The following is a 13585-nucleotide window of genomic DNA, read 5'->3' on the forward strand; positions in this document are numbered from 1 at the left end:
TGACTGTTGATGAACAGGTCCAGAGTGGCTGAAAGCCCCACTCATCATTGTGTTGTAACTGTGTAATCAGAAGATTAACATGCTTTCAATTGTTCTGCTTGCCATTCTGCTTCTATCATTTTAATTTCTCATTATTAAAACACTTGTGTGAAAGCAACCTCTAAACCTAGACCTTCAGGTGGGAGCTGAAGGTGAGTTTCAGTAAGAAAAAAATGTTTTAGACCTCGAATTCACTGGCCTATTTTGTTGAACACATACTACACAAGAAGGAAGTCATTTGTAAGAGAAAAATGTGTGACTATTTTAGATGGAGAGAGTGGGGAAGGAAGTCTCTATATAAAGCCTTTCATTCAGCAAGATGAATAATCATTCAGCATACTGGAGTCTGATCTGAAGAGATTGTTGAGATGGCAAGTTTAGTGATAACAGTTGTGGTCTTTTATTTGAAAGAAAATCCCCTTTGCTTAAGGGAAGCAAATCTGTTGTGCTGCAAATTCAACTGTGGTGCTGTGTGAGCCCGAAGATTCATTAACACTGAACTACATTTCCAGGGTTCTCCAACAATGCAGCGTCTGGCTGCTGTCAATGGGCTGGTTGCGCTAGTGGGTTCTGAAGGAGGCGTGATACAGGTGAGAACATGCATGCAGATGGTACTTTTATCCTAGAAATTTGATGAGAAGACAAGATCAAATGATCTCTCCTGCATCCATCCAGGAGCTGCCATCTACCAGGGCACCTAGTAGTGAGCTATGCTGGGTACGAACCAAGTGAGATGAATTAGTGTGTAGAATGAATCTGGTCCATTTTTCCCATCATATGGCTCATATATGTTATCACTGGGAATAAGGTTACTGTTGTGTAGGCTTTCTCCTCCTTTCCTCTGCTCCCCCACAAAAAGGCATGCGTGCAAATATAATCTGCCTTTTCGGTATTCATTCTCTGCTGCACAGTTTCTTTTCTTCACTTATAAAGGTCACTATTTCTTTCTGTTCCTTTGGCAGCTAAAATCTGAAAGCATCCAGACATCCCAGTTTCAAAGTAAGCTCAATGAAGTCATCAGAACCCTTACACAGGTAAGGAGCTAGTATATCTTTCAAGCTTTAGATAATGCAGTAGGGTATCTTGACACTGTGACCAAACAGACCACTTCTGTCCAAAGAAATGCTTTAATTTTTGTGTCCAGCTTGACTGTCAAAACATTTTTTCATTGTCTTAATAGATAATCAGTTTTTCGGGGCAGATTGGCCTTCAGACAAATGCAGCAGGACTTCTTGGACACCTTCATATGTCCTGTTTGTCTTCTACGCAAAGCAGGACATCTGGTAAGATAATTTATCTTACTGATGTGTCATTAATATGCTGAAAGGGATGCTCTCCACACTGCACCCTGCAATCTGCTTTTACTTGCAGTATCAAAGTAAGTTTCTCCGTTATGTTAGTCAAGCTTGTATGTTGCTTCTGTCTTTACTCTTTAAAAGCATTCAGGATAAATTGAAATAAGTTTTGTATTGCATAGGACAGATATGTTATCTATGTTATGCAGTCCATGCCTTGAGAGATGGTTAAATCTACTCTGTTACACTTCATAACATTTCATTTAAAAAAAAAAAAAAAAAAAAAAAAAAAAAAAAAGGCTAACACTGAAAAACTAACAATGAGAAACTTATTCTTCAAATGAGTTAGTAGTAGAGATTTCTACGTAGTTGAAGCTGGAGATTACTGTTCTGTTCAGCGCCCTTTTAATGTGACAGTTAACACAAGTTTCATATTCTGTCAATAGATCATTGAGTGATTGGATTTTCTGCTTCTGTATAATCTGATGTAAGTGCTTGAGTTTAGATAGACACAGTTTCTGTTTTATTACATTTCAAATGGAGCTTTAAAGCTTACTAAGGTCTGACTTGCAGTTCCATCTTAGCCGTGGCTTTTCAGTTGTTTGTTGAATTTGTTTTTCAGACCTGACATTTTTCACTGTTGTTTAACTTGCCTTTGCAGTGGGAAAGCCAGTGGAAATATCAGTAGTCTTTTGGTTTAACTGCTTTGAATCACCTGCAGACTTAGTGAGCTCAAACATAGCTCCATTTGATATTTGTATTTACATAGAAGCTGGAAGTTAAACTCTCTGCTAACACATTTTAGCATATGAACAGTCTTATTGTCTTCACAGTTCCTCCAGATTTTAGCTACTTGCCTGAAAGCAGCTTTATCAGGGCAGCCATCGACTTTGCCATTGAAAGTGGAAAAAAAGGTGAGAAGGAATTAGAGTATAATGCCTAAAATACATTATGGCTTTAAAATATGACCTTAACAACCTGCTTTTATTCATAAGAGAGCTTTTCTAAGCACTGATTTGCGCTTCACTTATGCTTCACTATGCTTCTGGTCACTTTAAACATTAGCATGTATCCTCAGGTGTATTTCATCAGACAAAACTGTGTGAAAAGTGCAAAGTAACCTTTTGAAAGTATGCTGTTATGTGCAGAGTGCTAATGAAAAAGATCTGTCCAATTAAGCAAGGTTTGCTTTTAATGAAGGAGGAAATTGCTTTGCTTCTGGGAAACTGAGTTAATTCCCCATGTTTAAGTAACACAGTACATAGTAAAGGTTATCATGTCTAGCAGTTTTTTGTGTCATGCGTCTTTGGGTCGAGACATGAGAACAAACTTGGCTATTTTCGTAAGAAAACAAGAAAGCAAGCAAGAAAGAAAGAAAGAAAGAAAAATACAACCTTACAAGATGAGGAATGTCTGTAATCTATACATTGATTCAAGGGACAACAACCCGAAAAACCTTTGTCAGGTTATTAGTGTTAAACATAAATCCATTAATTACAAACAAGAGACAGCTAATTCTTGGATACAGGGGACAAAAAACAATGCAAAAGCAGCAGGTAATTTTATAATGCTCTCTAGTTCTTTACTACAGACTGGTTTTCATTGCAGCTTGAGTTGATATAGTACATGCACTTTTCTTCTGAAGCATTTAACTAAACATAAAATCAGGCTGTGGTTGAATATTCTGTTCCAGGCCCTGAATCTGTTCCAACTCAGCTGGTGAAAGTTGCACTGGCACCTATTGCTGTAGTTGGAGAGAGTCATCAGTATCCACCTGTAAACTGGGCATCTGTTCTTTCTCCTTTGATGAGGCTAAACTTTGGTAAGTTCAGTAATTTCCTGTTAAGTCACTTGTATTTGCTGCAGTACTTCTTTACTAATGCAGTTTTCATCAGCTACAGAACCTGTTAGTTGCTTCAGAAATTGTTTGCTGTTGCTCTCAAGGGCAACTTTCTAATGTTTGCAGGCATGTATTTGCAATTTTTGTGTTGGACATAAGTTGTTGTAATATAAGAAGAGGTTAGAGGACAGAACTAAGAGGTTTGGAAGTTCTGTTGGGACTAGTGGATTTGGTGAGAAGAACCCATCAAAGACCAGAAATTGTCTTAATCCAGTACCCACTGAATGCAGTACAATTGTCTGTGTTAGAAGATGCAGGTAGATCTATCACAGATTTGAACTATAGCACACCTAGCTATCGCTACTCCAAAATATAGTGTCTACTAAATGGCACTGGCTACAAGGGGAAAGCATATCCCTATCTTTCCATTGCAGCTCTGGATTCTGTGTATCTAGGAGATGACCAGTGGAGGGGCATCGGCTGGGCATCATTTAGCAGGTGGTGAGCAACTACAGTGCACATCACTTGCTCTGTATATTCTTTTGATGTTATTATTATTTTCCCCTCCTTTTCTGTCCTATTAAATGTTTTTATCTCAATGCACAAGTTGTACTTTTTTTTTTTCCAGTTCTCTTCCCCATCCCACTGGGGGTAAAGTGAGCAAATGGCTGTGTGACAGATCAAATCACAGCGCTGATTTGATGGGACTGGATAGCTTTTCTCAGGATATCTGATGGTGTTATTTTTGGTTGACGTAAATGTCGCTGACTTTCACTCATTTCCTTAAAAAACACCTCCTGTTCATAGTTCCACATTCCCTTGATTCTGCTGAGTTTTGTTTCTCTTGATTTGTGTAGTTGTCATACTGGTTTTGCAGATTGTTTTTTACAGCTAGGCTGGTCAAGAGCTGTTGCATTTAAACTGAGCCCAGAAAACTGAAAGTTTTGCTTATTTCTCTCTTTACTTGTACAGATTGACTGCAAAAGCACTAGAAACCACTGAAATGTCCAGTGTGGAACAAATACTTGCTAGATCTAGAAGAGATTTGGCAACAAATGAAATGCTTTTACTGTTAATTGGGCTGGAACTTTTGTAATCTTACAATGGATAGTAGAATCTTTTGTAAGAATATGTGGAAGAATTTCCTATACTGAGCTGTGCAGTGCATGCTAATGCAAATTTGTGTGCAACCTTATGAATAGCTGAAACTTTTTAAATTCTTGGGAAATTTTTTTATTCCTGTTTTTTGCTTAGGACTCTGACTTTTGTAAATGAGGGGAATTCCAAAGGAAATTGTATATCGGTTTTGTGGCACTGTTTTTATTAATTTCAGTGCACATGATAGTCTGTTTTCAAACATAATTTCTCTTGATTCTTCCTCCGTGTTCCTGTGGAAGTTGCACACTCTTTTATATATCTGCACAGTAATAGATATTCTTGTGTACTAATAAGCATTATTTACAGAAACTACAGCATAGGAAGTTCCGCACAAATGTGTGGAAGAACTTCTTTACAAGTGAGGGTGACGGAGCACTGGAACAGGCTGCCCAGGGAGGTGGTGGAGTGTCATTCTCTGGAGATATTCAAGACCCGCCTGGACGCCTTCCTGTGTGACATGGTGTAGGGAGCCTGCTTTGGCAGGGGGGTTGGACTCAATGATCTCTAGAGGTCCCTTCCAACTCCTATGATTCTGTGATTCAGCTTGTTTTAAAAAGCATAATGCAGTACAGTTCACCTAGCAGTCAATCTAGAAACAAAAAACTAACATAATTATGTTGAACTAACTATGTCATGAATATTTGTATGAAAAATAGATTATTTTTTCAATTTTATCAGATTCTTACATGACTATTATTTGTGGACATTTTTACAAAACTTAAATGCTTCTAAAAGTCCGCTGTGAAACTTATCTGTAAAGGTACTGCAGAAAATTTATTATAAATGTTGAGCAAGAACTATATAATGCAATATAGGTGGGATCTGTTATTTAACAATTCTCTGTTAACAATCACTAATAAATTATTATCGGTGATGTAGTACTCCAAGCTAGTGAGACAGTTTTGAATTAGTTGACAAAGTATTTTCTAACAATTTTATCCTTTCAGAGGTGTGCAAGTACCATAACATCTAATGTAAGGTCTTCTAAAGAGCCAAAGTATTAGATTCTTGAATTGTTTGCTTTGCTTGTGCACTACTAGTGAACTGTGTGATTGATATGTTTTTCTTATTGAGAAAACTGAAGGGAACATTCAGCAAGACATCTCAGAATTTGTCCAAGTGTGAATGGGTAGAGGAACATTCTTCAGTGAATGTGTTGAAAACTCTTAAGTAGCGGCTCTATAAATGGAGTTTCATCTGCAAGTGCTCAAGTAGAACGATAACCTTCATTTTATGCATTGAGAATAAAATTAAAGTTAAAATAATTCATTTCCTAACTTCTAATTTTTTTGTTTTAGGTGATGAGATAAAATATCTCTGCCTTGAACTGGCTGCAACACAAGCCCAATCATCTCAAAATGCTGCAGTGCTTTTGGGGATGTGGGTGGCTCCTCCTCTTGTTTATAGTCTCAGTGTACGTATGTCAGAAAATCCGTGTGACTTCAGCACCTCTTTCCAAGGAGATTGCTCAAATAGTAATGAAGTTTTGAGTGTCAAACTGTAAAGTGACTACTGAGTTCAGAATTCTGCAGAAATGAGTACTATTTAGCATCTGTTTCTAGTGATGGACTGGAGTATCTTGTCTGGGACCTTCAGGTTCAAGATAAACTTAAGATATACAACATTGGTTTTGTTTTGATCACTTAAGATCTTTTGCGCCTCTTTCATTTCCTGCTGCATTTCTGACAATCTAGACGTGTAAGAAGCCATGGCATATAAGGAACAAAATTGTTCTCTTCCAGTTCCTTGAGGGATGTCTTTTGTCCTGTGATTTTAAATTAATCTCCACAGGTAGATAAACACTCTGTGGCTTTTTTTAATGTATGCCCTTGATGTGGTAGCAAAAAGCAAAGTATTTTGTTTCTGAGCTCTGGTTTCTCGGTGCAGTGTGGATTTCAGGTCACAAAATGGACTCAGCCCCAGGATATATTAGTTTTTATTTTCCAAGATAATTGCAGTTTTCTTCATTAACCAATAATATTAATGGTATTAGGTGTATCATACTCCTGTGCTTGGCTGCCAATGCAAGGTCTGTATGTTTTGTTTGGGATTGCAGTGTGCAGTATCCAGGGAAAACAGCATTTTTCTGCCAGTGTAAAAGGTCTTTAGTAAGACAGAGTTCATTGAAAAGAAGTTCTTCAATTTTGAAGGAAAACAGAATTTTGCCATGTTTGAATTTCTTGTAATTCAAGCAATCCATAAAAAGAGGAAATAAATGAGACATAGTTATGGAAGAGATCAGATTTAACTGATTTAGAATGCTTTCTGAAGTGCTTTATTTGAGTTGCATTTTTTCCTTGTTTCTTTTTTTATTTTTATTTTATACTTAATAAGTTGAATGTCATATTGCTTCTGAACATGGAATAAATGTTCCATCAGAAGAGGGGTGACCAACAGGACAAGGGAGGTGATTGTCCCTCTCTATTCAGCTATTGTGAGACCTTAGTTGCAGTACTACATCCAATCTGTGGCCCACAGAAAAGATGTGGAGCTTTTGGAGAGGTCCCCAGAGGAGGGGCATGAAGGTGAATCCAAGGGCTGGAGCACCTCTCTTGTGAAGACAGGCTGAAGTAGCTGGGCTTGTTCAGCCTGGAAGAGAAGGCTGTGGGGAGACCTCATTGCGGCCTCCCAGTATTTAAAGGGAGTTTGTAAACATGAGAGAAATCAACTTTTTACACAGGTGGATAGTGAACACCATTCATGAGGGAATGGTTTTGTACTAAAGAGGGAGATTGAGATTAGATGTCAGAGAGTTTTTTTTTTACTAAGAGTGGTGAGGTGCTGGAACAGGCTGCCCAGTGGGGCTGTGGATGCCCCATCCCTGGAAGTTGTCTAAGGCCAGGTTGGGTGGGGCCCTGGATAGTCTGATCTAATGCTTGCTCTAGTGATTGGCAAACCTGCCTGCAGCAATGGAGCTGGAACTTGGTGATCCTTGTGGTCCCTTCCAACACAAGCCATTCTATGATTCTGTGATTATAGAGTTAGAATATGAAACTATGTGAAGATCAGATTCTGTTTTTAGCACAAGAGGAAATTATTTGTGTCCTTGAAACATACTGATTTATATCATGTGGTAAAAAAATCACTTAATATCTCAAAGCAATTTAAGAATTTGTTTTGGTCTGTTAGATGATGAGTGATACCTCTGCATTTGTAGATTGCTTCTATGTAGTACAGGGAACACCAGTGAATTGAAAACTAATCCCAAATATGTAGATGAATCAGAAAGACCTAAACACACAGTGAAGATAATCTGGAAATTACAGCAAACTTTAAGACACTCATATCTTCTATCCTCTTTTTAGATGAAAGCACAGAAATACCTTTTGATGTCCCTGTCCCTGTGGATGAAACATGTTGCAGAAGACAAGCTACAGGCTTTTACAGAAGTGTTTCTGATACAGCAATTTGAAGTGAACCGCACAAAAAACCCAGAAATTTGCCAGTGTGTTTTACAGGGACTCATGCAGGCAATGAAAATTCCAAACCCTGTCCAGTACTGCTGGGGCTTTTTGTGCCAGGCTACTGAGAAAATATTTGAGCTTCTACCAAACGAAATTCAGGTAAGGAATAACATATGAGACATATAAACTTTGAATGGTTATTTTTACTGATGTAAAATCCCATCTTTTTGCACTGACTCATCAGATTTGAAACATGAAGTAGGATGTAAAATTTTTAGTGAGAGCAGTTATGATTTCTGCATAATTTCAATTGACATTACTTTCAAATATTCTGTTGATTGAGTTGTGAGGCCATTTTAATACGGGTTTCCCTCTTAAATAACTTGGTAGTGGGAAAACACAGTAGTGGTACTGAAATAAATAGTACTGAAACAGAAGCAGAGAACATTCGGAGATGTTCTTTTTCAACAGAGGCTTCAGCATCTTGCAGTGATGTAAAGAACTACCTAGATACAGAAAATATCTGCAAGGAAGGATTTTTAAAAGTTTCTAAAAGTGTTTTAGTATATATATTTATTTATGTATGTATTTATTTATTTATTCCTACATGAAGTTCATTGAAGTCACTAATAAAGTTCCCAGACATAGTGGTTTTAATGAAGAAGAAATCTGGTGGTAGATGTCCAAATGTACATTTATTTTTCTCTTGCAGAGAAGTGAACTGGAGATGTATGTCAGTGTAGCAAAATGTATTTCAGAAATGGCTGATTCAGAGATTGATCGCATTGTCCAAATCTCTAAGGTAATTATGGTTTTCTCCTGGCCTTTAATTGCAAAATTAAATGAGATAAGCATAAATTACTTTTTTTTTTTTTTTTTTTTAATATGAGAGTTTGGGCACTATTCTACAAACATCAGAGAGAGAAGCAAAATTGGTCAGTCCACATCCAAAACTTCATTAAGGCAGTTAAGTGCTGCTGATTTCACCCCAGGACTTTGAACTGGACTGTTATTTAGAATCGGAGTGGTGTTAGATTTTCTTAATCCAGTAGTGCAAAAAAGTCTGTAGCCTCCCTGTGTTAGCATAACCTCCAGCTTGAAGCAGATTGTAAATGCATCCTGTTGAGAACTGCTGGATTTTTTTCTTTAGTTAAAAAGTGAAGTTCTTCAACTGAACTGCTGAATTGTCTTTCATTCATGACCTAATTTGCTGTGTTTGTATTCATGCTCAGAGTGTTTCCTGGTAGACAGATAACAGTGGAAACTTTCAGCTTCTAGCTCACCACATCAGCTAGCATTGGAACTCTTAGCAGCTGAAAAATACTATATGCTGAGTAAATAACCTGTGTGGAAGGAGTTTAGAGCAGGTTTTTATGAATCCATGACAAAATGCTTTGCTATTCCATCTACTGATCAGAGAGAGTGAATCGGTATTTAAATAGGTCAGGAAAGCTGAACCGTCATTTCCTTGAGCTCTTTATTTAGAGGAATAAATCGTATCTTTCTGTTTCCACAAAATAAGGCATATTTTGACTTAATCTTTTCTTACATTTGGTTTGCAGAGCAATGTGGAGAAGGCCATCTTCACCAAAGTGTATTTGATTTCTCAAGGCAGACTGCCTTTGAAGAACTTGAGTGCTGTGATTGATACTTCAATAGGTTATTACCAGAAAGAGTCTATAGTATGGATGTTCTTGCATAGTTTCTATCACTCCCGTATTGTGAGCCATGAAAACACCGGTAAGGCCAGCCTTAAAAAAGGATCAACTGCAGTATCAACGAATACTAATGGGTCTGCTCTGATATTATTTATGTAATTTTAAGATAATCTGATGCAATTGTTTTCAAACTTCTCCACACTGGAAACTTCTCAATCTTCAGAATCTTTCAGCTTCTGAAATACTTCTAACAAATGCTGTTATGTTTTTCTCCATTTCTTTATCGTTCCATGGATCAGCAATGAGTCACTTATCATAGACAAGTGATTTGCTGGCTACAGCCATGACTGCATCTTGTGTCTCTGAGTTGCTCTAATCTTTTGGGTATTGTTTGAAATACACATAGCACATCAGTGACCACTGTCAGTGCAAACCTGCTGCTTCATAGCTAGTATCTAATTTAACAGTGTGAGACAAAGTAAGAGTGTTTTAGTTCCATTGCCTTGACTGTATTTTAAAAGACCCTGGGGAGGTTTTAGGTTTCAGGAGTAGTCATGTCTGCAGAGCAGGCTGCCATTACATGAAATTGATCTTGCTGAACATTTCTTTATCTACATGTGCAGTGTGCTGCCTACATTACAAGCAAAGGCTTTGTACTGTGCAAGTGCCTGTATGCCTTCTGCCAGTGGCAGTCATGAAATAAACGCGATAGTGGTTGCTGGTTGTTGTTCCTCCAGTTGTTGCCATTGTGTTTCCTCACCCTTGACTTTTAAGGAAAAATAGCGCATTGTGAAGTTTAAGTGAGCCAGTATTCTTTTTCTTTTAGGAGTGATGAAAAGGATGGACTGGCTGCTGGACTTGATGGGCTACATTGGAAATTTAGCGTACAAATCAGCGCCTGTACAAAATGTTGATCGTAAAGAGGTACGTGCTGTGAAAATAATTTGCAGTTTTCAGGGAAAAAAAGTTATGTTGGTGTAGTTCACATTCTTTCTCAACACTGGATATTGTTCTCTTTGCTTTCATATATTAGAAGACTTTCAATTTATGTTGCAAATGTGCATTTAATAATAACCATAAAATCTAAATTGTGAGAAATGCTATAGGCAACTAAATATAGACCAAAAACTTAACTTGCTGTATATAGATTAAAGGAAAATCTGAGTTCACAAGTAGAGCTGTCTAAGGAGATTAGAGTTCTGTGCCTGCTGTTTCTTTGGGAGGGCTTGGACAGTTTTAAAGTACTAATACTGTTAATGATAATGCCTGTTCAGCCATTAGTCTTCTGTCTTAGGGTAACAAACAAGCTACATGTTACGTGTTGCATTGCTTCAATATTTGTCAAAGGTTTCAGCGCACAAGCCTGACACTGGACAGTCAGGTTACTGTAAAAATGTTACCTGCCCATTTTAATGAGATGTGGGTAAGCATTAAACTAAGGCATGGCTTTGTAAGAGTGTGTTTTTGCTTCTCTTTCTGTAGACAATTTTGATTGATTTTGAGTTGGGAAAAAAAAAACAAACAGCCTAACGCTACTTCAATCCCTTGAGAATATTAAGAACTTTTTAGTTGTTACATTTTGAATCTCAGGTGGATTTTCACCTGATTACTTTGAGTAAACCTCCATATGTTATTTCTTTTTTTTTTTTTTTTTTTTTTTTTCCCTGTGTTACTCATTTAATGAAGTGTACTTTTACTTTTTTCCTCTTTAGGTTATAGATTTTCTACTGTGGCTGTTTGCAGGTTTGGTGGTGTCCTGGGCTGACCATAGTGCACCATTACTGCTTGGCCTCAGTGCCAACTGGTCACCATGGAAGCACCCAACAGTATTACCAGAATTGTCAGAGGATCGAGTTGGCAAGCACCCCACTGACAAGCTTGCTGTGCAGGAAACGCTCACGCTTCTTCCCAGTAGCATTTCCCTTTTGCTAGCTAAAGAGCCTTGGAAAGAGCAAACACAAAAGGTAAGATTGCACATACTGGTAAGCACCTAACATGTGATCTTGCTTTTCTTTATTCATAATAGATATTACTTATCTCAAAATATATGACTGCAGTTTCTCAAGTAAAATTAGATATAAGGAACACTCTCCTTGAGGGAGAATTGGGTGGTGGTAGCAAGTTGGTCTTGTAAACTCTAAAAGGAAGGCCCAGTAGAGCTGGACATCACCACTGTGGCAATGTAGGGTAATCAGCAATCTTTGTTTGGAATGTTTCAGTTTCATTTTTTTTCCAAGTATTTCATTAAAGTAAGTGTAAACAATTATGCTTAATTTGGCAAACCTATTGCAGATTACTTATCACTGAGATATGTGGAAATAGTATGAATCCATAGATTGATAGCTAGAACCACTAATGATTGGTTCCTGCACACTTTTGTGCTTTGAGTTCCCACTCAAGTCAGAGTTCAGAATACAGGTGAAGTGTAGGAGTGGGGTATTAATATGCAAATACATGATTTAGGCTTTAGGGAAGAATCTGACACCATGTTCTGACGATCATTCCAATAAGGTTGAAATACCATGTTCTCCTGCATGTTTTTCTTACTCTGCTAGAAAAACAGTCAGGAAATGAGAGTTTAGAAGAGAGACAAATACAGTAAGAGTAATGATGGATTCGCCTTAAAACATTTGGACAAATACAAAAGAGTTGTATTAATAAAGATGTAAGTAGGCAAGAGAAAAGGGCTTACTGTGCCCTCTTTCCTACAGAGAATTATTGCTTCCATGGTAGGATGGAATAAAAGTACCAAATCAAACAGTGGAAGAAATTACACTAATGGTGAGATGCAGTTTGGTTAGTTTGGGCAGAAGCTTGATTGGCCACTACCTCTAATGAGGTAAATGTTCAAATTTAGCAGCAATCTGATGTTGCTTATCAAACTGAAAAGAATGTGTAGTGTTTAGATACTGAGACTCTTTTAATTCTCTCTCTTTTTTTTTTTTTTTTTAATTTTAATCCTTAGTTTATTGACTGGCTTATCAGCATGTTGGAAAGTCCTAAGGAAGCATTATCAAAATCTTCTACAGACCTGCTGAAAGGTATTTTTAATTTGTTCCTTGTCTTTCCGTAACTAGCAATAACAGTGAAAAATCCAGTTATTAAAAGGAGCAAGATGAATCCATGCAATCAGCGTATGTAGGAGAGTTGTAATTTGTCTGTAAGGGGACCTTCACAAGCAAGACAGAGTACCTATCTGTGACTCCTTTTTAAAGACTTTGCTGTCTTATCTGCTGCCTCTTGTGATACTGTAGTGAAGATGTAAGGAACCAGTGGTCCCAAGGTAGATATCTGGTCCTACAAGAGTATTCAGTGATAGATCTGTCAACTGTTTTTGAAATTATACTTTTAAAAATAAACATACTATTTGTAAAACCTCCAATTCTAGAGTAGAAATCACAAAACAGAAATTATTCTGATGCAACTGAACTGTGGGGAAGGGAGAAGAGACAGACAGTGACAGCCCAGAATAGTTGTCTGACTGGTGTAGTGAGCCACAGAATGGTGGAATTGGGTTATTGAAATGAAAGATATAAATATGGGGGATTCACAATATTTTGAATTACAGTAATATAATTTGACCCTACCTTGTACTACATTGGTCACTTTGAGATGTAGAAGTGTCATACAATCTATGCAAATGATTAAGGGGATACCATAAATACTTTATGATGAAGGAAGTGTGCTTTTTCTTCTTTCCATTAACATAGGGCACTTCATTTGAATCACTTGGTTTGTTGGACCTAAGCACAACTTCTTGTAAGCTGCTTATAAGTTGTTTGCTTTTCTAGGATAACTGGCCTTGCTTTTGATAGTCTTCAAATTCTAATCACTCTCTGATAAATCTAAAGATTCCCTGACTGTATGCTTATTATCTTCAGTGGACTCAAGTTTAGTATAGCAGAAACATGCTATGGATGTTTGGATGTTGGGAAGTTGGGAATGGATGTTGGGAAATCTTATGTAGTCAGAAGATTCTGATGCACACAGTTATATTCTCAGTATGCAGTGGCTGAGATGAGTCGATTCCCTCCTGGATGACTAGAACATGAGTAGTTTGGTAACCAGATTCTGCTTAAATGCATAATCCTTTTGAATCAATGGATTGCACTGTGAATCAGTGAACTGACCAGAGGATGCAAGACCTTGTACCTCATCCTTCTGTCCTTCCCAGTACCTCCTAACCCCGCT

General features: G+C 37.5%; 1 protein-coding gene across 6 annotated transcripts in view; it reads left to right on the forward strand.

Moving 5' to 3' along the window:
• Positions 1-13585, forward strand: part of FOCAD (focadhesin) — an 87441-nt gene that overhangs the window by 72673 nt on the left and 1183 nt on the right. For all 6 annotated transcript variants that reach the window (XM_015849089.2, XM_015849088.2, XM_015849086.2 and 3 more), the window contains 12 exons: positions 552-629; positions 1002-1073; positions 1220-1322; positions 2168-2248; positions 3028-3156; positions 5631-5746; positions 7638-7895; positions 8449-8538; positions 9299-9476; positions 10221-10318; positions 11107-11358; positions 12360-12435. In XM_015849089.2, the coding sequence (XP_015704575.1) occupies positions 552-629; positions 1002-1073; positions 1220-1322; positions 2168-2248; positions 3028-3156; positions 5631-5746; positions 7638-7895; positions 8449-8538; positions 9299-9476; positions 10221-10318; positions 11107-11358; positions 12360-12435 (1531 nt within the window). The remainder of the gene's footprint in view (positions 1-551; positions 630-1001; positions 1074-1219; positions 1323-2167; positions 2249-3027; positions 3157-5630; positions 5747-7637; positions 7896-8448; positions 8539-9298; positions 9477-10220; positions 10319-11106; positions 11359-12359; positions 12436-13585) is intronic.

Source organism: Coturnix japonica, chromosome Z (genome assembly GCF_001577835.2).
Source record: "Coturnix japonica isolate 7356 chromosome Z, Coturnix japonica 2.1, whole genome shotgun sequence".
Classification (NCBI taxonomy): Eukaryota; Metazoa; Chordata; class Aves; order Galliformes; family Phasianidae; genus Coturnix; species Coturnix japonica.